This window comes from Martes martes (genome assembly GCF_963455335.1).
Source record: "Martes martes genome assembly, chromosome: 9".
NCBI lineage: Eukaryota > Metazoa > Chordata > Mammalia > Carnivora > Mustelidae > Martes > Martes martes.
In genome coordinates, this window is record NC_137896.1 from 15,203,558 (window position 1) to 15,228,251 (window position 24,694).

Consider the following 24,694-nt stretch of genomic DNA (forward strand, 5'->3'; position numbering starts at 1 on the left):
CTTCTTCCAACCTAAATATTCCAGGATTCCAAACTCTACAGGTTCTTATATTCCCAGGTAAATGTTCCCTTCTTAGTCATCTGTATCACACTCTTATCATTGTTGCCATAGCTGCATACCACCTGCACTTTGATGTATATATCTCAAAACTTTTTCTTTAAGTAGAGGCTCATTTTTTACTTAAATTTACAAATTTAATTTCCATCACTTCTTAAATGAAAGACCAGCATTGCTGAAGCTGCCTCCGCCCCTCCAACCACCCCAGTAATCTAAATAAACTTCAGCACACAGTCTAAGCCTGAATGACTGATTAACTAACCCTTTTTTTGTGTATCTGTAGATCGTGCATTCTTTCCTATGAAGAACAGAGTACATCTGCACCTCACTCACAAAACAGAAACCAGACCCTCTTGCACAAACCCTGGGAACTAAGGAACCAGACCCCCCTTGCACAACCTCCCAGCACTGCGATAACGTTTGTAACCCGGCACCATCAAGTCTGCACGTAATCGAGAAATATTGGGGCCACTGCACTCCCTTTATTGATTAACTGCCCTAAACCCTTTTATAAGTCCCTGGGCCAGGCAGAAACCTCGGAATTGGCCTTTGGACAAGACTGTGCCTTCTCTCCAGGTAGCCAGACTCCTGAATAAAGCTCTTACTCCTTTCCAAGCAAAACTCTCTTGAGTATGGGCCTTTGGAGCGAGGGGCAGCCAATCTGGGGTTCGGTAACACTTCTTGGGAGAAATCAAAGAATTTCTGCAAGTACACACACAAACCACAAAACAAAAAATGCTATTTAACTGTGGATGGGCTTACCTTTTGGAGAGATTTGGAAAATGAAGCCTTCGCTCTGTCAAAAATGGAGATAAGCAAATGTTAGAAATATGTTAAGTCCTAGTCTCAAACTCTCTTTGGTTTGAAACAGGACTTCCTGACTCTGCCCTTGAGTGCTACCTAATGTGTTCATGTACCCCGAGGCCCTTTCGTGTACCCCCAGTGGCATGTATACCCCTCATTTTCAGAAACAACGCCCATCCTTCCCACATTAGCTTGGACTCATCTTTTGGTTCTCAGGCTAAATATAAATTCCCAGAACACCCCTCCACCGGGGCGCCTGGATGGCTCAGTCCTTAAGCATCTGCCTTCCCCACAGGTCATGATCCCAGAGTCCTGGGATCGAGCCCCGCATCCGGCTCCCTGCTTCTCCCTCTCCCACTCGCCCTGCTTGTGTTCTCTCTCTCACGTCTCTATCAAATAAATGATATAAAATCTTAAAAAAAAAAAAAACCCACCCCTCCGGGATTGCCCCCCGCCCCCCCAGCTACATTACCTTCCCCTCACACAGTAAGCATTAAATAAACTTTTATTGAAAGGGTGGTCCCTCATACTACTTCCTGGTACTCATCACAATGTGTCGTGGTGCATGTGTGTTCAGTGTCAGACTCTTTTTTCAAGTAGGCCGTAAACTCCTGAGCACTTCTGTACGTCAGATGTCGACACATAGCCGGCTGCCAAGGGAATACAGGTGAGGTGAAGGAATAAAGCCTTCACAGCTCCTGCAGCTCTGGATCGCTTTCCCCTATCTCCCACCTCCGCGCGGGTCGGTTAGCCCCGCCTCCACCGTCCGCGCCAGGCTAGGCTAGCCCCGCCTCCTCCCACCCCTCCTGGCGGGCTTAGCCCCGCCTCCCCCTAAGTGTCTGGTCGATTTAGCCCCACCTTCTCCCTCGGCTCGTTGCTGATTTAGCCCCGCCTTCTACCTTTGCCAATGACTGAGGCTTTCCTGGCAGCGGCGGCCTAGGGCGGTGGGCGGGGCCACGCAATGACGCCACCGCGCGTTTCCAGCCTCAGAAAAACGTCGCGTTTCTGAAGAGACGCCTCGACTGGCAGTTACCACCGCGCTAGAAGCCTCCCGACCGGCCGCCTGCATCACCGGCGTCACCATGGGGGCTGTGCTGGGCGTCTTCTCCCTCGCCAGCTGGGTGGGTTCGGGGTCTGGTGTCTCCGTCGGACGTGTCGTTTGGGGGAGGGCGATAGGGAGCCCCAAGCCCAGACGCGATCGGGCCTTGGCCCGGAGCTTGGGGGGACGGGCCCTGGGCTGCAGAGAGTATCCCAGGCGCAGACCGAAATCCGTGATGTCCCCCACCCCCCCGGTCGGGATCGGGCGGCTCGCCTTCCGGGTTTGGGGGGGAACGTCGGAGGCCAGGCCGTCATTGTTTACAATTTCGATTGCCCCGCCCCCGCGAGGCTTCCGGCCTCTGGGTTCCTCTGGAGCTGGAACCCGGACCCCGGAATGAGAGTTCCGGTGCGCGGGCGCTGTGCTTCATTTCGAAGTACCTATATAAGGTGGCGTCGTTTAATTTTGGGCGACTTAAGTGATATTTTTATCCCGGAGCATGGATTTGCCTTTGCTACAGACTATGTGGGAGATTTGGGATTTTAACCCAGGCTTGTGTGCAGTTGTGGTGCAAAGGAAAGAAGGCCTTGTGGATTATTATTCAAAATTGGAAGCCATGGCGTGAACATTTTGAGGCTTGTCCAAGGCATTTATCTCTGGCTTCCCGTAACATGAGGCTAATAACCCCAGCATTCCTCCTCTTGAGAGCTGCTGTGAGGATAAAGTGAATAAATGGGTGGAATCGCTTTGTAGATTGTAAACGCCTTGTTTTAAAAAGGAAATTTTAGGATCTGTGAAAGAGAATATGGTGAGTTCCCTCATGTAGTTTCTCCTGAGGAGCACGATTCTTTAAAATCACTTCTTGTCTCATAACTTTCCAACGATTTAATTGACCAAGGACTCAATCTCAGCTCATTCCACTACCATTTCTTAGGGACAAAGTACAAAGTGTATTTTCCGTTCTTTAAGGTTGTTGATCCTAAGTCAAAAGGGTATTTGGTCATTTACAGGTTCCTTGAGAGCAGTGGCTTTCCAATTTTTTGACCTTGACCCAAAGTAAGAAATATGTTTTACATAGCTGATTTAATATGCCCATTTACATACAAGTTTCATGAAATAATTTTTACCTTTATCATCTGCTGTACAATTTTTCTGTCACGTTAGAACAAATCCAGGTAAGTGGAATTTTACAATCCAGCAGTAGGTCAAACTATTTGCAAAGTAAATTTAGGAAAAAATATACAGTTAAGGTAATTAAGGAGTGAATTTGTAATTTGAAACAAAGTGGTCTTTCTTACTGTGATAACCTGAAACACATTTTGCCTTTGATGTAACTCTAATATTTATATTCATGCCATCAAAGCATTTCTATCTGTAAATTGCTTTTCTATATTTTTAATCCCCTTTATTCAGCAGGAATAGCAAGGAGTGCATTGTACCAGAGAATGGGATGAGTGAGGGGAAGAAAAATAGGAAATGAAGTCAGAAAGGTAGCAGGGAGCCAAATCATGTAGCTACCCATTGTATGGCCTTTTGTATTTGTATTGGCCTTTACTCTTTTTTTTTTTTTTTTAAGATTTTATTTGTTTATTTGACAGATCACAAGTAGGCAGAGAGGTGGGGGGGGTGAGCAGGCTCCCTGCTGAGCAGAGAGCCCGAAATGGGGCTCGATCCCAGGACCCCGGGACCATGACCCGAGCCTAAGGCAAAGGCTTTAACCCACTGAGCCACCCAGGCGCCCATTGGCCTTTACTCTTAACAGATATGGGGATCCATTATAGAAAAGAAGAGTGATGTGATCTGACCTGTGTTCTAACAAGGTGGTTGTTGGAGAACAGACTATAGAAAAGAAAGGGTAAAGCAGTGTAGAGGAGAAAAAACTTTGCTTGCATCCTCTATTGGGTTAGTGGCCTGTGAATTAAAGTGATGAAAGATTAGCAAGAGAAAAAAGAGCTATGTACATGTGCTACACACATACTGGCAGGATATTATTCATCATTCAGTGATGAATAACGCAAAGGGATGGTAGAAAATAGGGCTTATTATATACCTTACTTACTAAGGAAAAGGAAAAAGGAAGAAAAGGGCTTCTAGTTAGGAAGAACAGAGGAGATCAGTAAGTTGATGATAATACTTGTTTATGTAGTTGCAGAGGTCTTTTTCTTCTTTATGGCCATAAAACTCCCTTGGAAAGAGAATTTTTGGCACCCTCATATCCCAGAAGTTTCAGCTTTTAGTCACATGAGGAAACCTCCAAGTAGACTTTTTTCCCTGTATCTGTTGAATCTCACATGTCGTCACCTTAAGACAATCTTTATACCACCTCTGGGTTCTGCTCGTGTGGCTACAGGAGTGAGACAGGAGCCATTGCATTTAATCCAGCTTGAAAGATGATAGTAGTGGTTTGGACCAATGCGATAGCTAAGCGTGCTAAGAAAGTGGTCACATTCTGGAGATACTTATTTTTTTTTAAAGATTTTATTCATTTGTTTGACAGAGATCACAAGCAGGCAGAGAGGCAGGCAGAGAGAGAGGGAAGCAGGCTTCCTGCTGAGCAGAGAGCCCGATGCGGGGCTCGATCCCAGGACCCTGAGATCATGACGTGAATCGAAGGCAGAGGCTCAACCCGCTGAGCCACCCAGGCGCCCCTGGAGATACTTATTTTTTATTGTTTATTTATCTTATTTGTTCTTAACTATTATTTATTATCTTAAAAATTATGTAGGCTCTATACCGGACTTGGGGCTTGAACTCACGCCCCTGAGATCAAGAGTCGTATGTGCGTGCTACTGACTGAGCTAGCTATGTTCCCCAGATTTTGGATATATTTTGAGGATAAAGCTGATAATGCTGACAGTTTGGATGAGAGTTTTGGAAAAAGAGAAAACATCAAGGGTGACAAGGTTTTTGGCCTAAGTAACAGGAAGAATAATAGAGTTGTTACTTACTGAGATAAGGAAGTGACATAACATACAGTAGGACAGCTCTGGTCCACAGATTAAGTAGCTACTGTAAAGACGCAAGAGATAAACAGTAGGTGGTCCCTCCAAAAGGCACTTATATTTTCATGATACTTACAAATAAATGGGTATGTTCGTTTGCTAGGGCTAGATTAAAAAAAAAAAAAAAAAAGCCACAAACTGCGTGGCTCAAGCAACAGAAGTGTGGTGTCTCTCCGTTTCTGGAGGCTGGAAGTCCAAGATTAAGATGCCAGCAGGGTGACACCCTCATCCTCAGTGTGATGAGGCAGAATCTATTCCATACTTCTTCCCCAGTTCCTGGTGGTTTGCTAGCAGTCTTTGATATTCCTTGGCTTGCAGATCTCTGCCTTTGTCCTCACGTGGTGTTCTCCCTGCGCTGCATGTCTGTACCCCAGTTTCTCCATTTTATGACGCCAGTCATATTTAATTAGGTGCCTACTCTTCTCCGGTATAACATCATTTTAGCTAATTACATCTGCAATGACTCTCTTTCCAAATAAGGTCACACTCTACAGTACTAGGGATCAGGGCTTAAACATATGAATTTGTGTGTGGGGAGGTGGGGAGATGACACAGTTCAACCCATAACAAACAGTAGGCAGTTATTGTGAGATTATTTGATAGGCCAGAAAATAGAGAGTTAAGAGTATGAGAATGCAGACAATATAAATGTAAAACAATTAGTGTCATTGTTTGTTTTTTTTTTTAAGATTTTATTTATTTACCTGACAGAGAGAGATCACAAGTAGGCAGAGAGGCAGGCAGAAAGAGAGGGGAAGCCGGCTCCCCACAGAGCAGACAGCCTGATGTGGGGCTCGATCCCAGGACCCTGAGATCATGACCTGAGCTGAAGGCAGAGGCTTAACCCACTGAGCCACCCAGGCGCCCCAGTGTCACTGTTTTGGGCTGTAAAACCTGTTTCTGTCTGCATCCAGCTATAGACCTCTATTATGGTCTTTTGGTCCAGATTGTAGTTAAGAATTGAAGACTGAAACTGGATGATCAGTTTCCAATGGCTCTTGCAGTTACAGATGTTAATGGCTACCATGATATATTGAGCCCTTGCTATGCCATGCATCATGCCAGGTGTTGTCTGTTCCTGATATTAGCTCATTCTTTGTATAGTAACTGTTCAGGATGGTAGTGTTATGCCCATTTTTACAGATGAGCAAACTGGGCTTTGAAGCTGAGATGATTTGTTCCCAATCACCCAGAACTATGATAAAGTCCCCCAAGGTACCATCTATAAAAAGTAAAGACTGGGACTATACTGTGAGACCAGCATCTCCCATTATTTACATCTGCTTCTGCTGATGATTCTGACTTCACCTGCCTTTATAATGTGACTTAATGTCATCTGTAAAAGCAATTTGAACGCTTTCCTAATTCAGCCTACATAAAACGACTCAAGATCATGCCATCATCTGAAATGCTCACCAGATATCCAGGTTATTTTTTTTTCAATTGAGGTAAAATTAACCATTTTTAAGTGTATAATTTGGTGACATTTAGTACATTCACAGTGTTACGCCGTTGTTGATGTGATCACATCTGTGTAGTTCCAGAACATTTTCATCGCCCCATCGCATTAAGCAGTCACTCTCCATCCCTTCTCCCTCCTCCAACCTTTGGAAACTACTAATGCTTTCTGCCTATGAATTTACTTATTCTGGGTATTTCATATAAGTGAAATACAACATGTGACCTTTGGGTCTGGTTTCTTTCACTTAGCATGTTGTTTTCTAGGTTGACCCATGTTGTACCATGTATTAGTACTTCATTCATTTTCATGACCGAGTAATATTCCAGTGTATGGCTATATCACATTTTGTGTATCCATTTGTCAGTTGGTGGACATTTGGGTTATTTCTGCCTTTTGGCAACTATAAATAGTGCTGCGTTGAACATTGATGTACAAGCTTTTGTTTGAATACCTGTTTCAGTTCTTTCGGGTATATGTTTAGGAGAGGAGTTGCTGGGTCCGATGGTGGATTCTGTGTTTAAATTTTTTGAGGAATCTCCAGATTACTCTTAAATTGAGCTAAATGGCTCTTGTTATCATTATATATAAGGGTTTCCATGTAGTGTTACTTGGTGCTATAATACCAGATTTGGTAACTAGGATTCCTTAAATAGCAAGTGGAGGTAGATTTTTATGTTGTTTTTAAATAAAATATGCTCTCTGTATAAGTAACATTTATCGGGCTCCTCGTATGTTTTAGGCACTGTTTAGTACAGCAGTGTCTGAGGGAGGAAGATTCTGTTATTCAGTCTATTTTGCAGATGGAGAAATTAGCTTAGCTTATGTAACTTGCTGAGTTAGAGTGACAGAAATAATATTGACTCCAAAACCCATCCTTTTTTTTTTTTTTTTTTAAAGTAGGGTCCACACCCATTGTGGGGCTTGAACTCATGACTGTGAGATCAAGACCTGAGCCAGGATCAAGAGTCAGACACTCGATTAACTGAGCTACCCAAGCGCCCCCAGCACCCACGCTTTTAGCCACTTCCTCCCAGCCATAACTCTCTCAGTTAAAGCCATCAAAGCCTGGTTTGCCTCGTCTTCTACTCTGTGACCCTTATGATACAAAGGAGTTCCCTGAAAGAGGTCTCACATGGCTGTGGTGTGCTTATTACAGGTTCCCTGCCTTTGCAGCGGTGCATCGTGTCTGCTGTGTAGCTGCTGTCCCAATAGTAAGAATTCCACAGTGACTCGCCTCATCTATGCTTTCATTCTCTTCCTGGGCGCTGCTGTATCCTGTATCATGCTGACAGAAGGGATGGAATCACAGCTGAAGAAGGTAAGGAGAAGTAACAGTGGCCTTAATATGCTGGTTATTTGTATTATTTTTCTATTTTGCACAATTTTAGTTGTGACTAACATTCTTATTTCTTTACCGTCGTAAATCTCAATCAAGTTCGTTGTAATTGTTGGGTTTTGACATTACTTTTGGGTATGGTCAAGACATAGAATATGAAAGTTTTAGTCCTTTCCCAAAAATCAGGGTACTCAGAATGAACATATTCAGGTTCTACTCTAACCACTGAGAGAAAGGTATTCAAAGGATGGCAGAAAAATATTATCTTCCCATGTATGTTTCAGATTTAAACATTTGACCTAGACTAGCCCTACACCTGTGGAAGGAAATCAGTTGTAGCATGAAAATTCATGGCAGAATGGGAAGTAACCACATCAGTAAGAAAAGCAGAGACGAGAACACTTCATTTTTATTTGCAAAATGCAAATCGTTAATACTTTTTGGTGACAAGATTGTAAGCGAATTGGAAGGCAAAGAGAAAAGTCCCTCAGGACAGTCTCGCACTTGTTGAAGTAGTCAGTTGTATAAATTCAGGCTTTCTTATGATGGGATATAATCTTTATTTAAATGTGGATATTCCCATAACACTGAAATTGCTTTTTCCAGATACCTGGATTCTGTGAAGGGGGATTTAAAATCAATGTGGCTGATAGAAAAGTGGATAAAGATTGTGATGTTCTGGTCGGTTATAAAGCTGTGTATCGGATCAACTTTGCCTTGGCCATCTTTTTCTTTGTCTTCTCTCTGCTCATGTTAAAAGTAAAAACAAGTAAAGATCCCAGAGCAGCCGTGCACAATGGGTATGTACATTGATTTTATTATTTACTTGTTAGATTATGGTGTAGATGGCAACAGTTAATGTTGCCATTCTGATGGAAGCAGTAGAGTATTTGAATCAGTGCCCCGCATATATTTCTGACCCATTGTACATGGGAAGTTGTTCGAGTGTCATTTTCAGGTGGAGTTCTGTAGCACAGAGGGGCTGAAGGGGGAAAGGAGAGTCTTGTCCTTTTTTTTTAATACCTTTGTTTCAAGTTCCTAGATCTTTATCAGACACCTGTGAAACAGTTCAAGGATTGTGCTAGGCACTGCATACATACAAACATGTATTCTTTTTATTGTTAAAAGATGAAAACGTACCTGATCTATTAAACAGTGTACAGAAAGATAAACTAGATATATTTGGGCCATGGATTTACAAATCTTTCGTTTCCCATTCCTGACTGCCCCCAGTTCCCCTTTGACACATAATTCTTACTTGAAGACTGAAGGGAGTTTTGTACACTTTCTACGTATTATAATCCTCTTTTTATAGATGCTGTAACTAAATTTCAGAAAGGTCAAATAAAATGCCTGAGATCTCTGAGCCAGTGAGAGTTGGGAGTTGGGATTGAAACACAGGTGTGTCCAGCTCCAAAACCTGATTCTTTCCACTCTGCCATACGAGGCAGTCTTTAAAGATCCTGGACTGAAAGGGGCGCCTGGGTGGCTTAGTGGGTTAAAGCCTCTGCCTTCAGCCCAGGTCATGATCCCAGGTTCCTGGGATCGAGCCCTGCATTGGGTGGGGTGGGAAGGCGGGGGGCTCTGCTCAGCGGGGAGCCTGTTTCCCCCTCTCTCTCTGCCTGCCTCTCTGTCTGCTTGTGACCTCTCTGTCAAATAAATAAACAAAAATCTTAAAAAAAAAAAAAAAAGGACATTGGGGAAGGTATGTGCTATGGTGAGTGCTGTGAAGTGTGTAAACCTGGTGATTCACAGACCTGTAGCCCTTGGGCTAATAATACTATGTTAAAAAAATAAACATAAATTTAAAAAAAAAAAAGGTCATGGACTAAAAGCCGGGTTTGGTCCTAGCTTCACCAATGATGAACTGTGTGATTGTGGGCACAAGGCACTTTGTCCTATGTTGTGAAAGAAGGATTAGGTAGGTGATAACTTTTCCCTAGATCCAATAATTAATTGCTGTATAATTAATAGCTACAATGTAGCTAACATTGTTTATTTAGAATACTCCAGAATTGTAGGAAAAAAGTGTAGAAAAATTCCTATCTTTAATTGCTAAATGTAGGGAAAGTCCTAAGTTACATGTTTTTCTCTTATTATGTCTATGAATTATTTGTTCTTTGGGCTGATATTTGTCCTTAAATTGTATGAAAGATTGAGTGGGGCAGTCTCATGTCAAATGAAGAAATAAGCCCAGACAGTCATGTCGGGAATGCTACTGAGTCCTTATTTTTGCATTTCAGAAATTGGCTTTCTCAGTATAAGGGCAAAAATTAACATTTCATAAATGTACTTTTATATTTTAATAGGTTTTGGTTCTTCAAAATTGCTGCCATTGTTGGTATCATGGTTGGCTCTTTCTACATCCCTGGGGGCCATTTCACCACAGGTATGGCTCACTACTAAGAGGGCTAATTATATATACACGGTCTACAAATGATGGAGTTGAAGCTACATTTTCTTTACCGGTTTTACAGAACTGGCAATTAAATGAGGTGGTGTTCAATTATATGACTTCGTACTAATATTAAGGGAGTAATTACTTGATTAAACCCAGGAGGCATTCAGCCCATTTTTTAGCTGTTTTGGAACCATATGTTGCCAATATTTTAATAGTTTACCTCCTTACTTGGCAGTACTAAGTTAATCCGAGAGCTTGTCAACATGGGGACCTGTAACTCATATGTGTTCTACTATCCCTGTCTTAGTATACCTTTTTTACCAAAACATCAAGTGACATCTGTGGATTTCCACTGTGATTTTTTATTCCCTTGTGGAGGGAAAGGCTTATTGTACCATTTGGAATGTCAGCTCCCAGGCTACCCTGGGCACAAGGTAAACAAGCTTTAAAAGGTCTGAAGCCCAACAAAACTTCTCAGAGAATGCCTTTGAGTTTGGAATAATGTTGCTGTACTGCTGGAGACAAAATATGTCTTTACCACCTCTCTCTTGATTGAATGGAAATTGTTTTAAAATTGGGTAATAACATCTGAAATGTTATTCCTATGGTAAGAATAACTTGTTCTTTTGGGTTCTAGCTTGGTTCATTGTGGGCATGGTCGGGGCCTTTTTGTTCATCCTCATCCAGCTAGTGCTGCTGGTCGACTTCGCTCACTCTTGTAATGAGTCATGGGTAAATCGGATGGAAGAAGGAAATCCAAGGTGCTGGTATGCTGGTAGGTATCTGAACTCACCTGTAAAAGCCATACTGCATTATGCTGTCTTAAGCTGGATGTACAGTAAACATTTCCATTGATTTAAGTGTGTAAACTTCCAAATTAGAGCTGACTTTCTAGAAACTAGAGTCTCCCAGTTGAGTCAATTCTGAATTATATGCATTACCGGAAGGGGGAAGCGCAGATTGTAGAAATCATTGGCTTTTCTCAATTCATTTATTTTGAGATTTGTAACGTAGCTAAATGTGTTCAGATAAGAGAAAAATGTTGTGTTAGTGATGTAGTTCTGGTTTTGATTTTCTTGTTTCCACGGACAGGGAACTCAGGTGGATTATACATATGGGACATCTGCCCACATCCCTCAAGCAGATAGAAATGAAGAGTCCTTACTGCTTTCTTCAGAGTATGGCCCACACTCCATGTAAAAGCTTTCTGGTAGAAAAGGGGCACCTAACATTTCTAGGGTGGAAATACAGGATTTATAGCTGGTAATAATGGGGAGGGAATTTGGAATCCTCTACTTATTAGGGGCGATGACCCAGCCATACCTCATTTAAAAAAACAACAGTTGTTGAAATTCTAGCCCCTGCACCCCACGCATTTTAAACGTGATAGCTCCTCTTGTGTCAAGAACTCGAACGGCCAAAAATCACAGAAGAAAACAAATTCCCCGTTATCCAACTCTCTGGTAATTAATACTTACTGTTAACGTATTAGTCTGTATCTATCCAGTCTTTTTTCTTGCACATGTATCTTCTATGTATAGAAAAAAAGTCATTGAAAAAGATGTATACTTGTATCTTTTTTTTCTTTGAAGATATTTATTTATTTATTTATTTGACAGAGATCACAAGTAAGCCGGGGTGGAGGGGGAGAAGTAGTCTCTCTGCCAAGCGGAAAGCCCGATGCAGGGCTCAATCCCAGGACCCCGAGATCATGACCTGAGCCGAAGGCAGGGGCTTAACCCACTGAGCCACCCAGGCGGCCCTGAATACTTTATCTTACTAATTTTTATGTGTTATACATTTGGATAGGTTATAGTTTGACTTTTTTTAAACCTAGAAGGAGCCTGTGAATATGTGGCTACAGTACAGCAGTAAATACCTAATAATATGTCTCTGAGCCCATTTCTGCCTTTTCCCTTAGAATAAATTCCTAGAAGTAGAAGAGTAGAAGGGTATGGATATTTTAAAGGCTTTCAGTACACATTATCAAACTGTCCAGTTCTTTTTTTGTTACTTACCTAGCTTGCTTTTTAAAAAATAACAAAAGCAAAGCCAAAAAACCCCAGAAATGAATACTGCATTCACCATAAGCACAGAGGACAGAACTTAATAAAAAATAAAACATGCAGATTTCCACCCACTTGCAACCCACCTTCCTCTCCAGATGTAACCATGATTACTGGATCTTTATGAATTTGTGCACTTATACATGCTTTTGTTATTTAAATATAAATAGGTTCATATAATATATTCCATTACTTGCTCTTCTCATCAACTATATGATGAGTATTTTCTAACATATCCATGAGCATAGATACATCTTACTCCCTTAATGGTATACAGTTCTGTGGTGTTCTGTGGTGTGGTATACCATAAGTTATTTAACCATTGCCTTATTTTGTTGGTCAGTTCAGTTCTGTGTAATGACTGTTTATTTTAGCATGAGATTTAAGAAATTGTTTTACTGTGACAAGTTGGAAATCCTGAAACACCTCCCCATTTCTGACTCATAAAAATTTATTTCTTTTAATCTGTTTATTTCCTTTTTTAAAATTCACTGGAATCACTCAACTTTAGAAGAATTTAATAATGAGTTACAGATTTGTCCTTCTTTGGAGTAACTAAAAAGTAGAGAAATCTTACATATTCATATGGAAAAACATTAAGAACTGTGCTAGTGCTTTGACATACAGTATCATTTTATACCAACATCATATGCATCATTTAATTTTAAATATGCAACCGTGGAGGTTATAAGTAGAAACTGGTGTTCTTATAAGTGTGCTTTGAATTAAGTACAGGTTAATTGAGCTCAGCATTGCTGCAGTTGGTCTGAGTATACTGTTACTCTTCCATGTTTTCTTATCTTCAGAGTTACACAGCTAATTGTCGACTATCCATGTGAACAGAAAGGAATATTATTTTAGGTTTTTGAAAATAGCAAATACGCCACTCTCCCACAGTGAGGTGGTCTCATCGGGACAGGAAGCGGGCTTATGTAGCCCGTGGCTGCAGAAGACAAATGACGTAAAAGATACCTGTCTGTCGTTTTCTGCTGACACCATCCCTGGCATTTAGCTTGCTGGAACTGGGCCAGTTTGAGGGCCTACAAGTTTTGCAAGTTCCTAAGAAAAGCTTATAATGCACGTTATTTAGCCGAATTTACTTTAGCTTGTTTTTCAACCCATGGAATCAAGGTAGATAATCCAGAAAGTGAATCCACTTGCTTGAATTGAACACCAGGCCACCTCTAGCGCTGTCTGAAATGTCATCCTTGGGTCTCCTGTAATTTCCCTGTAAAATGTTGGCCACTATAACAGTAAAAGAATGTCTCTATTTTTATATGGAGTAGAAGAAAATTGGTCTTCATTTGAAAAGTTTGTTACAGTTATGAGCATTCCTGTGGGTTTCCCTCCTTCCAGCTTTGCTGTCTGTCACCAGCATCTGCTACATTCTGTCCATCGTCTTTGCCGGCTTACTCTACACTTACTACACCAGACCGGACGGCTGCGCAGAGAATAAGTTCTTCATCAGTATTAATTTGATCCTTTGCTTTCTGGTTTCTATTATATCCATCCATCCAAAAATTCAGGTATGGTTTTCTGCTTTATCCTCCTGTGAAAAATTTTTTTTTTTTAGTATTTGTTCATTTGAGAGAGAACATAAGAGAGAGAGCGTACAGCAGGGGAGAGGTGCAGAGGCAGATGGAGAAACAGACTGTCCGCTGAGCAGGGAGCCCGATGTGGGACTCGATCCCAGGACCCTAGGATCATGACCTGAGCTGAAGGCAGACGCTTAACCAACTGAGCCACCCAGGCATCCTTCTGTGAAAAATTTTTAATTATTGCCAGACTTAAGCTGATGTAATCTTTTTTTTGTTGTTGTTAAGATTTTTTATTTATTTATTTGAGAGAGATCACAAGTAGGCAGAGAGGCAGGCAGAGAGAGGAAGGGAAGCAGGCTCTCTGCTGAGCAGAGAGCCCGATGTGGGGCTTGATCCCAGGGCCCTGGGATCATGACCTGAGCTGAAGGCAGAGGCTTTAACTCACTGAGCCACCCAGGCACCCCTGATGTAATCTTTTATGTGAGTTTATCTACTTAAACATTTTCCCATATTGTAAGATCTTCATAATTCTAATTTAGTAACTGTAAAATGTACCGTTGAGCACCTTTATCATGATTAAGTGAATAATTTCCCTATCATAAAAAAAAAAAAACAAAGCCTAGGTAATCTGGGAATTTTATAGCTCTTTTTTTTTTTTAAGATTTTATTTATTTATTTATTTGACAGAGAGAGATCACAAGTAGGCAGAGTGGCAGGCAGAGAGAGAGACAGAGAGGGAAGCAGGCTCCCCGCCAAGCAGAGAGCCCGATGCGGGACTCGATCCCAGGACCCCTGAGATCATGACCTGAGCCGAAGGCAGGGGCTTAACCCACTGAGCCACCCAGGCGCCCGGGAATTTTATAGCTCTTATAAAATAGTTTATGTTGGGAGAATGATTCTTAGGAATCATGAGCTAAGCTGTTTTAGGGGGATTAAATTAGGAAATCACTGCTTTAAAAAATCATTGCTTTTAATATTTAAAAACAAAACTCATGCATGTGAGTTTCATCATTTAAACACCATACTTTAAAAAATTCATGGAGTTTTTTTTTTAAGATTTTATTTATTTGAAGGGCACCTGGGTGGCTCAGTGGGTTAAAGCCTCTGCCTTCTGTTCAGATCATGATCCCAGGGTCCTGGGATCAAGCCGCGCATCGAGCTCTCTGTTCAGTGGGGAGCCTGCTTCTGCCTCTCTCTCTGCCTGCCTCTCTGCCTACTTGTGATCTCTGTCAAATAAATAAATAAAATCTTAAAAAAAAAAAAAGATTTATTTGAGAGAGAGTGCAAGTGGGCATGAGCTGGGGGAGGGGCAGAGAGAAAGGGAGAAGCAGACTCCCCTCTGAGCAGGGATCCTTATGTGGGGCTTGATCCCAGGACCCTGGGATCATGACCTGAGCCAAAGGCAGATGCTTAACAACTGAGCCACCCAGCTGCCCCAATTCATGAAGTTTTAGATGAGAAATACGCAAAGAATATGTAGAACACCTCTCCTTTCAAAAATGAGAAAACTGAAGTTCCAGAGAGATGACGGTCACTCAGCTGGTTAGCGCCGCTGTGGAGCTTCACTTCTACAGCTAGTAGGGACTAGTAAATCAGTCTCTGCGGGATACATGGGAATTCCAGGGCTGTCAAATGCCTCAAGAACCAATAGTACACAGTCCTCTTTCTTGGTTCTTTTTCAGGTTTTTTCAGGTTAACTCAGATTGAAAGATTACTTACCCTCTTTCAACTGTCAAGTGGAATCAGAAGGTTCTCAGTTGTTAATATCTCGGGGCAGGGCGGGGGTTGTTGGGGAGAGGCCAGGGACGTCCGCTGGGTTTTAGAAAGTTAGCCCCACAGTTCCCATGGCATTGTTTTCTTTTTGATTCCGCAGGAACACCAGCCTCGGTCTGGTCTCCTGCAGTCCTCTGTCATCACCCTCTACACCATGTACCTCACCTGGTCAGCCATGACCAATGAACCCGGTAAGGGAATGTCAGTAGTACATGCACTTGATGGAGAGAAAGTAGGAAATCACTCTTCCGGCATGTGCAAACACTAGAGGTAGAACAAATGGCAAATAGGAAAACACACACAAGTCTTCGCTTGAATGTACGGTGCTCACCGTATGATGCAGATACTCGCATTTCAAGTTTTATTCTCCATGTCTGTCCATAGCTCTTCACAGCTGACAGCCTAAAGGACCGCAGTCTTTATACAGTGAAGGCTTTTCCCTGGACTAAGTCAAACTAGTTAAGAATTGGACAAGGCAACATTGTTTTGGCCCTTTGTGGCATTGTTGTAATTGAATTTCACTTTGGTGTTACAGGCTCTAGAGGAAATGGCTGAAAGAAGTTTCCTTTTATAATTACTGCATTGTGTCTCACTCAGTAGGGTATTCTGTGAACTTGTTTTAAAGGAAAACGGTTATTCCAGACCCTCCAGTGATGACTCACTTACTGTTATTGTAGTCCCTATTTAACTGTAAAAACAAAACTAGGGAAAAATTCCCTGTGGTTAAAGCCTTTGTACAACTACAGACCCAAAAAGATTTGCCAGTTAAACTTCAAGATCAGTAAAATCAGGATTGACATTCATGAATTTGGCAAGTACTTTGTTGTCGTGTCTTTTCTTTCTTCCTTAAACTATGTCACTGATTGCCACACAAATGTGTAACTAGTTGCTAAGTTTCCAGGTTCTTCTAAGTATGGTATCCCCATGTTTTACATCCTGACTGAATGATGTGTGAACCCTTCCCTCACATCCTTTCTCGGAACAAGAGGAGTTCTAAGTAAGGACAGTAAAAAATTCTCCACTTTCAGATCGTTCCTGCAACCCTGGCCTGTGGAGCATCGTCACGCACATGACTGCGCCAACCTTGGCTCCTGGGAATTCGACTGCTGTGGTCCCTACCCCTGCTCCACCCGCAAAGAGTGGGCATTTTGTAGATGCAGAGACGTTCATTGGGCTGACAGGCTTTGTTCTCTGCCTTTTGTATTCTAGGTAAGTTAAAAAGTACTTGGGACAAGATTCTCATGAAGGTTAATCGTAGAGCAAAGGAGCTATTTTGCTTTCAGAAAGCAGTGTGAGGGATTGAGAAAAAGCACTTGACTCCTTTTTATTATTTATCTATTTATTTTTAACTTATTTATTTGACAGATCACAAGTAGGCAGAGAGGCAGGTGGGGGGTGGTGGGGGACAGGCTTCCCACCGAGCAGAGAGCCCGATGAGGGGCTCGATCCCAGGGCCCTGAGATCATGATCTGAGCCGAAGGCAGAGGCTTTAACCTGCTGAACTGCCCAGGCGCCCCTTAACTCCTTTTTTTTTCTTTTTTTTTTTTTAAATTTTTTATTTATTTTCAGCGTAACAGTATTCATTGTTTTTTCACCACACCCAGTGCTCCATGCAATCTGTGCCCTCCTTAATACCCACCACCTGGTTCCCCCAACCTCCCACCCCCCGCCCCTTCAAAACCCTCAGGTTGTTTTTCAGAGTCCATAGTCTCTCATGGTTCACCTCCCCTTCCAATTTCCCTTAACTCCTTTTTAATGAAAGTCCCCAACTTGCTTTATGTTCTAAGTCATATATATTTCTTTTTTCTTTTTTTTTCTGTTATTGTCTTTTTTTTTTTAATTTCTTTTCAGTGTATCAGAATTCATTGTTTTTGCACCACACCCAGTGCTCCATGCAATACGTGCCCTACCCAATACCCACCACCTGGTTCCCCCAACCTCCCACACCCGCCCCTTCAAAACCCTCAGGTTGTTTTTCAGAGTCCATAGTTTCTCATGGTTCACCTCCCCTTCCAATTTCCCTCAATTCCCTTCTGCTCTCCATCTCCCCATGTCCTCCATGTTATTTGTTATGCTCCACAAATAAGTGAAACCATATGATAATTGACTCTCTCTGCTTGACTTATTTCACTCAGCATAATCTCTTCCAGTCCTGTCCATGTTGCTACAAAAGTTGGGTATTCATCCTTTCTGATGGAGGCATAATACTCCATAGTGTATATGGACCACATCTTCCTTATCCATTCGTCTGTTGAAGGGCATCTTGGTTCTTTCCACGGTTTGGCGACTGTGGCCATTGCTGCTATAAACACGAACAGACACTTCTCCAATGAAGACATACAAATGGCCAACAGACACATGAAAAAATGTTCATCATCACTAGCCATTAGGGAGATTCAAATTAAAACCACATTGAGATACCACCTTAGACCAGTTAGAATGGCCAAAATTAGCAAGACAGGAAACAACGTGTGTTGGAGAGGATGTGGAGAAAGGGGAACCCTCTTACACTGTTGGTGGGAATGCAAGTTGGTGCAGCCACTTTGGAGAACAGTGTGGAGATACCTCAAGAAATTAAAAATAGAGCTTCCCGGGCGCCTGGGTGGCTCAGTGGGTTAAGCCGCTGCCTTCGGCTCGGGTCATGATCTCAGGGTCCTGGGATCGAGTCCCGCATCGGGTTCTCTGCTCAGCGGGGAGCCTGCTTCCCTCTCTCTCTCTCTGCCTGCCTCTCTGCCTACTTGTGATCTCTCTCTGTCAAATAAATAAATAAAATCTTTAAAAAAAAAAAAATAGAGCTTCCCTATGATCATATATATTTCTTAAAGCCTCATAAATGTTCTCATCAGATACTTCCTTCCAAACTGACATAGAGATACTGTCTCCCTGGATAGGAGGATAAAGTCTTCACCTGACCCTACATCGGCTAGAGTAGTGACTCTGAAAATTGGTTGGTTTCTCTTTTTTTATAAGAAGGTCTTAATTTCCTGATCATTGTAAAAAATACTTAGAAAACTACAGAATTCTATACATCTAACTTTAAAATCTCTAGTTAATCCAGGGCCTCAGATAGAACCTGTGTTAGCACTTTGCATTCACTCTCTTACCCATTTTTTATTGATATTTTCTATATAATGGCACATATTCCTTGAATAATTTAAAAATATGAGATAAAAATGGACAAGGGCGAGCATGTATTTATATAAATTAATAATATAAGTGAGATAACTCTTAAGTGGGAATTGAAAGTAGCCTCCCTCCAAATTTACTTCTTCCATGGTTAAGCATTTTGATACATACTATTTGATACTTTTTCCCTTCGCTTACACTTAACTACCTTATTTATCAATTTGTTTGTATTTGTGAAATTACACATAATTTTATTTACAGTTATATATGTAATTTTATTTATATCACTTGATAAATAATTTTTTAAAATAGGAACGTATACTATACATGTATACAGTATTCTCAAATACAAATTTGTCATAATTTGGACAGTTTTCCACAGTATGTGTAGATTTATCTTTTTTTTTTTTAATGATTGTTTCAAAGAAAGATTGGCAAACTGTAGGCCTTGTAAGTAGAGTTGTATTGCAATACAGCTATGCTTATGTGTTTTTATATTGTCTGTGACTTTGTTTGTTTTGCGTTTGGCCTAATGTGTTTTGTTTTGTTTTTGAGATACAGTTTCCATACTATAAAATCACCTTTTTCAAGTGTACAATTCAGTAGTAGTTTAGTCTGTTCACAGGATCGTGCAACCACCACCACAGTCCATTTTAGAAGATTTTGTTTTGCCAAAAAGAAACCTCATGTCTCCTTAGCAGTCACCTCTCTATTCCTTCCCGCTCTAGCCACAGGCAGAAACTTGTCTCTCTAAATTTGCTTATTCGAGTGTTTCATATATGTAGAATTATAAAACATATGGTTTCTTGTGACTGGCTTCTTTCATTTAGTATGTTTTCAGGGTTCATACATGTTATATCAGTACTTAATTCCTTTTCATTGTTGGAAAGGATGCTCCATGGTGTGGATATATACCACATTTTGTTTATCCTTTGTCGGTGGATAGACATTTGGGTTGATTCCGCTGCAGAACTATCATGAATAATGCTGCTGTGAATACTTGTGTACAGGTTTTTTGTGTGGATGTACATTTTCAGTTTTCTTGGATCTATACCTAGTTGTAGAATTGCTAGGCTATGTGGTACCTCTTTTGAAAACTGCGAAAGTGTTTTCCAAAGTGTCTACATCATCTTCCAGTCCCACCAGCAACGTATGAGGCTGCTGGTTTCATCACCTCTTAACTGTTAGATCATAATCATTTTTTTTTATTGTAGCCATTCTAGAGAACATGAAGTGGCTTTTCATTATGGTTTTAATTTGGGTTTTCCTCATGACTGGTGATGTTGAGCATTCTTTTCATGTGCTTGTTAGCCCTTTGTATGTCTTGAAGTGATGTCTATTTAAATCTTTTGCCTATTTTTAAATTGGGCTGTCTTCTTATTGTTTTGTATATGGCTTGGAGTATGGGTACAACTCCATTCAGTTGTGTGTGGGTATCTCGTTGTCACAGCACCATTTGTTGAAAAGAATATTCTTTCCCCCATTGTTTTGTCTGGTATCACTGTCAAAATCAGTTGAACCTAAATATAATGGTTTATTCTGGACTCCTAACTCCATGTCATTGAACTGTATAGGTATCCCTATGCCAATACCACACTGTTTTGATTACGGTGGCCTTGTAGTAAGGTTTGAAATCAGAAAGTATGAGGCATCCAGATTTGTTCTTTTTCAAGATTGTTATGGTTATTCCAAGTCCCTTGCATTTCTGTGTAAATTTTGGGTTTTGCTTAGTTTAATTGAGATTTGGTAAGGATTGCATTGAATCTATTCATCTTTTGGGCATTACTATCTCAACACTATTAAGGCTTCTAGTTCGTAACATAGGATGTTTCATTTGGTCTTCAGTTTCTTTCAGTGGTAATGTAGTTACTAGTGTATAAGTCTCAAACATGTCTTGTTAAATTTCTAAGTGTTTTTGATAGTTAAAGTGAGATTGTTTTCTTAATTTATCTTTTAGGTTTTGCATTGTTACCGTATAGACGTAAAATTTTTGTATATTGATCTTGTATTCTGGAAGATCAATTATTGATTCTAATAGTGTGTATATTCCTTAAGATTTTCCATGTATAAGGTCTGGTTATTTGCAAATAGAGATCATTTTACTTCTTTTCCAATCTGGATGTCTTTTTTTCTTTTCTTTGCCTAATTGCTCTGCCTTGAACCTCCCAGTACAATATTGAATAGAAATGGTGACAGTGGCTATTTGTCTTATTCCCAATCTCAGGGGAAAGCTTTTAGTCTTCCACTATTTTTTTTTAATATTTTATTTATTTATTTGACAGAGAGAGATCACAAGTAGGCAGAGAGGCAGGCAGAGAGAGAGAGAGGGGGAAGCAGGCTCCCCACTGAGCAGAGAACCCGATACAGGACTTGATCCCAGGACCCTGGGATCATGACCTGAGCTGAAGGCAGAGGCTTTAACCCACTGAGCCACCCAGGCTCCCTAGTCTTTCACTATTAAATGTGATGTCACCTATGGGTTTTTCATAGATGCCCTTTATCAGTTTGAAGGGGTTCTCTAGTATTCCTAGGTCGAGTGTTTTTATCAGGAAAACGTATTAGATTTTGGTCAGGTACTTTTTCTGTGTCTGTTGAGATGATTATGTGGTTCTTTAGTTGTATGTACTTTCTTTATTCAGTCATTTTAACTTGCAGTGAGCATCTGCTATGTGCTAGAAATGCATAGATGACTATGGTCCTCATTGAGTTCTAGGACTAGCAAGACAGACAGGAATGGTAAGTATGGCAGAGGGGAGCAGAAGGAGCTGTGGGACTTTAACCCAGTGTAGTGATGACTCCATGCCAGGGAAGGCTTTCTAGAAGACGTGGCACATAGAGAATTGAAGAACGAGGCTCGCTGGGAGAAGGCTGGTGGGTGGTCCATTCCAACCATGGAAGAGACTTGTGAAGTCATGGAAGCAGACATGGAGAGCATGATGAAACTCCTGAGCAGTTAGCCATTCAGTGGTAACCGATGAGAGTGCTCTGTCTTGTGATGACAGGCAGCAGTTGAGAACTTGAAGCAGAGCCCTTCAGAAGGCCTTCAGTCCCCAGATAGGGGCAGTTCAGAAATAACCTGCGTGTATATAGGCCAATGGCAGCGATTCATCTCATGGCCCCTTGCTGATCTGTCTTCTCTCGGATCACTTTCCAGCATCCGTACTTCCAACAATAGCCAAGTAAGTAAGCTGACTTTGTCAGGAAGTGACAGCGTGATCCTCCGTGATACGGCTGCCAGTGGTGGCGGCGATGAAGAAGACGGACAGCCTCGGCGGGTTGTGGACAACGAGAAGGAAGGGGTGCAGTACAGCTACTTCTTATTCCACTTCATGCTCTGCCTGGCTTCCTTGTACATCATGATGACCCTGACCAGCTGGTACAGGTAGGAGGCACAGACAAACCAGATGGAAGACCACTTGACACCCCGCCCCCCGTGGGCTGCCCGTAAAATCTCCCTCCATTGCTTGACCTCAGAATCCCCTTCATTTACCCGTATAGTGAAGTTGTGTTCAGTGCGGACTCTTTTCTGAAATACTTTTGACTTTCTCTCCTTTTGGATTTAAAATTCAGTTGGAATGCATGTTATTTATTTATTTACCAGAGGAGAGGGAGAACAAGCAAGGGGAGCAGGCAGAAGGAGAAGCAGGCACCCCGCTGAGCAAGGAGCCCAGTGCGGGACTTGATCCCAAGACCCTGGGATCATGCCCTGAGCTGAAGGCAGATGTTTAACTGACTGAGCCACCCAGGGGTCCCTAGTTGGAATTCTTAGAGTACGAATCATGGACAATTCTTCTAGACTTGAGTTACTTAAGAGAGAAAATCAGAACATAAAGCAGTCTGACCCATTTTTTTCACTAATTTTCCCTTGTGTCTAGAGATGGCCATATGGAGTATTCTGGTTACAGTAATGATGCGATAAGGAAAGTTTCAGGGACATCATTTCAGTCTAGACTTTTGCCAATACCTAGAACAGCTAGGTATTCCTGAAGAGCTTTGCTCAGCAAAGAGTTCTTCGTGCTGACAAGATAAAAGCTTTTTTTTTTTTTTAAAGATTTTATTTATTTGACAGAGATCACAAGTAGGCAGAGAGGCAGGCAGAGAGAGAGGGGGAAGCAGGCTCCCTGCCGAGCAGAGAGCCCCATGCGGGGCTCGATCCCAGGACCCCGGGATCATGACCTGAGCCGAAGGCAGAGGCTTTAACCCACTGAGCCACCCAGGCGCCCAAGATAAAAGCTTTTTGAGAGGCAGAATCCCCTGCACATGAAAACTAATAATAGCAGCTTTCATAAGTTCCTTCTAGAACCTTACTAGAGTGTAGTGTTAGCCAACTTTCTTTGCTTTCGCTGGGGGGTGCTACTGGATGCTGCCAACAGGCTCTTACCTGACCATCTTCTGCTTTCTTAGCCCTGATGCAGAGTTCCAGAGCATGACCAGCAAGTGGCCAGCTGTGTGGGTCAAGATCAGCTCCAGCTGGGTCTGCCTCCTCCTCTATGTCTGGACCCTTGTGGCTCCACTCGTCCTCACCAATCGTGACTTCAGCTGAACCCCTGAGAATTCATAAAGGTCTGCTTTGCTGAAAGCCCTTACCTGTTTTACTTCTGCTTCAACTAAAATATTAAGTGAACACTTTGCAAATTTGACTGTATCCAAGTTTATATCAGAGAGCAAGATGAAGTAATGCTTGATGCAGGATCTGAACTTTTCATTTATATGTATATTAGGTTTATTTGTAAGGATATAGCGCAAAGGGAACATTTTGCGTTTTAAAGTGAACTACAGCTGTGCTGTGAAGAGACTTCTTTATTAAGATCTGTAGGATCCTACAACTTTGATTTAAAATGTAAGAGAAATGTTGGATATTTGAGGCCAATCGTTAATATATTTCTATTGCAGTCTCCTTAAAAAGCAAAAAACAAAACAAAAACAAAAAAAAAAAACCCACCATTTCTATGACAGGTTTCCTCTGTGAAAGTCTTCACTTGTGTGATGCAAGCAAGCAGTGTGTTCAGTCCTTCATCCCCCATGAGGTGTAGCATCGGAGATGGGGTGGGGGGGCGGGGGCGGGTTGTGTGCCGCTGACTCCTTCCCCAGAAGAGCAGGGTGGCTGATCGGGCTACTGCTTCTACGGCTTGAGTTCATCCATCCGGTGTTTGACACTACAGCAGCGATGCCACGCAGTCCCAGCTTTGCCAGAAGTGTCCGTCTCCATAAGCGCTTTTGTAGGTTTGGCGAAAATGAAAAGTCACTTGGGAAAACAGTGCCACTTTGGTCTATGTCGTTCTCTTGTTATGAGTATGTAAAAGTAAAATGCATGTGAATTTATTATATTTGCACTATAAAGGTATTTGATTAAAACAGAGACATAAGCTTTTAAGCCCCTTTCTTTTACAGCTTTTATGAGTTCGCAGCCATTCTATGATTTTTAGACATTCATGGGCAGTCAGGTTTATCAGGGATCGAGCAGAATGTGCCTGTTTCTTCTAAAACTTGAGGTCTGGCTAGTAAGTAAAGTCTTGAACTCGTCCAAAAATTGTACTCATAATACCTTGCCTGGGGAAGACACTTGCGTATATGAAACACAAGGCAGGCGCTGTCAGGAAACTTTGTCAAGAGAGTGTAGCCCACAGGGAGGTCGACTAGAACAGGTCGTTCTCTGAGCACACATTTACTGAGTGTCTACTCTGCACCAGGCGCTGTCAGGTTCGGGGCTCCAACGTTAAACACAAGATACCAGCTCTGCCATCTCGGACTTAGAGTTTAGAGGAGGGTGAAGATGAGCAGACAGGTGTACAGCCTGGTGTGGTGAGTGCTGGGATAGAGGAATTGCAGAGAACTTAAAGGAGAGTTGCCTGGGGTTGGGCTGGTGGTGGGGGGGGCTTGTCCTGGTAGGCTTCCTGGGAAAAGTGGACTTGGAGGCCAGGAATTGTTAGGCGTTTTCCGAGAGAGAAGTGGGGCAGAGGGCTGGCATTGCTACAGGGTAGATAGAACTTCACGTTGAAGGAAGGGGATGCAGACTTGTTCAGGAAAGCCGGAATAGGGGGAAGAGGGCAGGACTGGGTCACGAAGGGTTTTGCAAACCACAGCGAAGAGTCT

At 42.0% G+C, this 24,694-nt stretch overlaps 1 protein-coding gene across 1 annotated transcript; it reads left to right on the plus strand.

The window, feature by feature from the left end:
* The first annotated feature begins 1,833 nt into the window (after positions 1-1,833).
* SERINC3 (serine incorporator 3) lies at positions 1,834-23,960 on the plus strand. Its single transcript, XM_080813263.1, has 10 exons — positions 1,834-1,982; positions 7,518-7,679; positions 8,304-8,497; positions 10,007-10,086; positions 10,736-10,873; positions 13,521-13,690; positions 15,576-15,666; positions 16,504-16,684; positions 21,756-21,983; positions 23,006-23,960. Exons 1-10 carry the CDS (start codon positions 1,944-1,946, stop codon positions 23,142-23,144), a joined length of 1,422 nt encoding a protein of 473 aa, XP_080669389.1. The 5' UTR covers positions 1,834-1,943; the 3' UTR covers positions 23,145-23,960.
* Positions 23,961-24,694: the final 734 nt, after the last annotated feature.

What these genes read in the sequence shown, in the direction of transcription:
- SERINC3 (XM_080813263.1), top strand. Translation starts at nt 1,944, where the DNA reads ATGGGGGCTGTGCTGGGCGTCTTCTCCCTCGCCAGCTGG. An exon ending in TGGAATCACAGCTGAAGAAG is followed by an intron (nt 7,680 to 8,303) that starts GTAAGGAGAAGT and finishes TGCTTTTTCCAG; the next exon opens with ATACCTGGATTCTGTGAAGG. An exon ending in CTCTGCCTTTTGTATTCTAG is followed by an intron (nt 16,685 to 21,755) that starts GTAAGTTAAAAA and finishes ATCACTTTCCAG; the next exon opens with CATCCGTACTTCCAACAATA.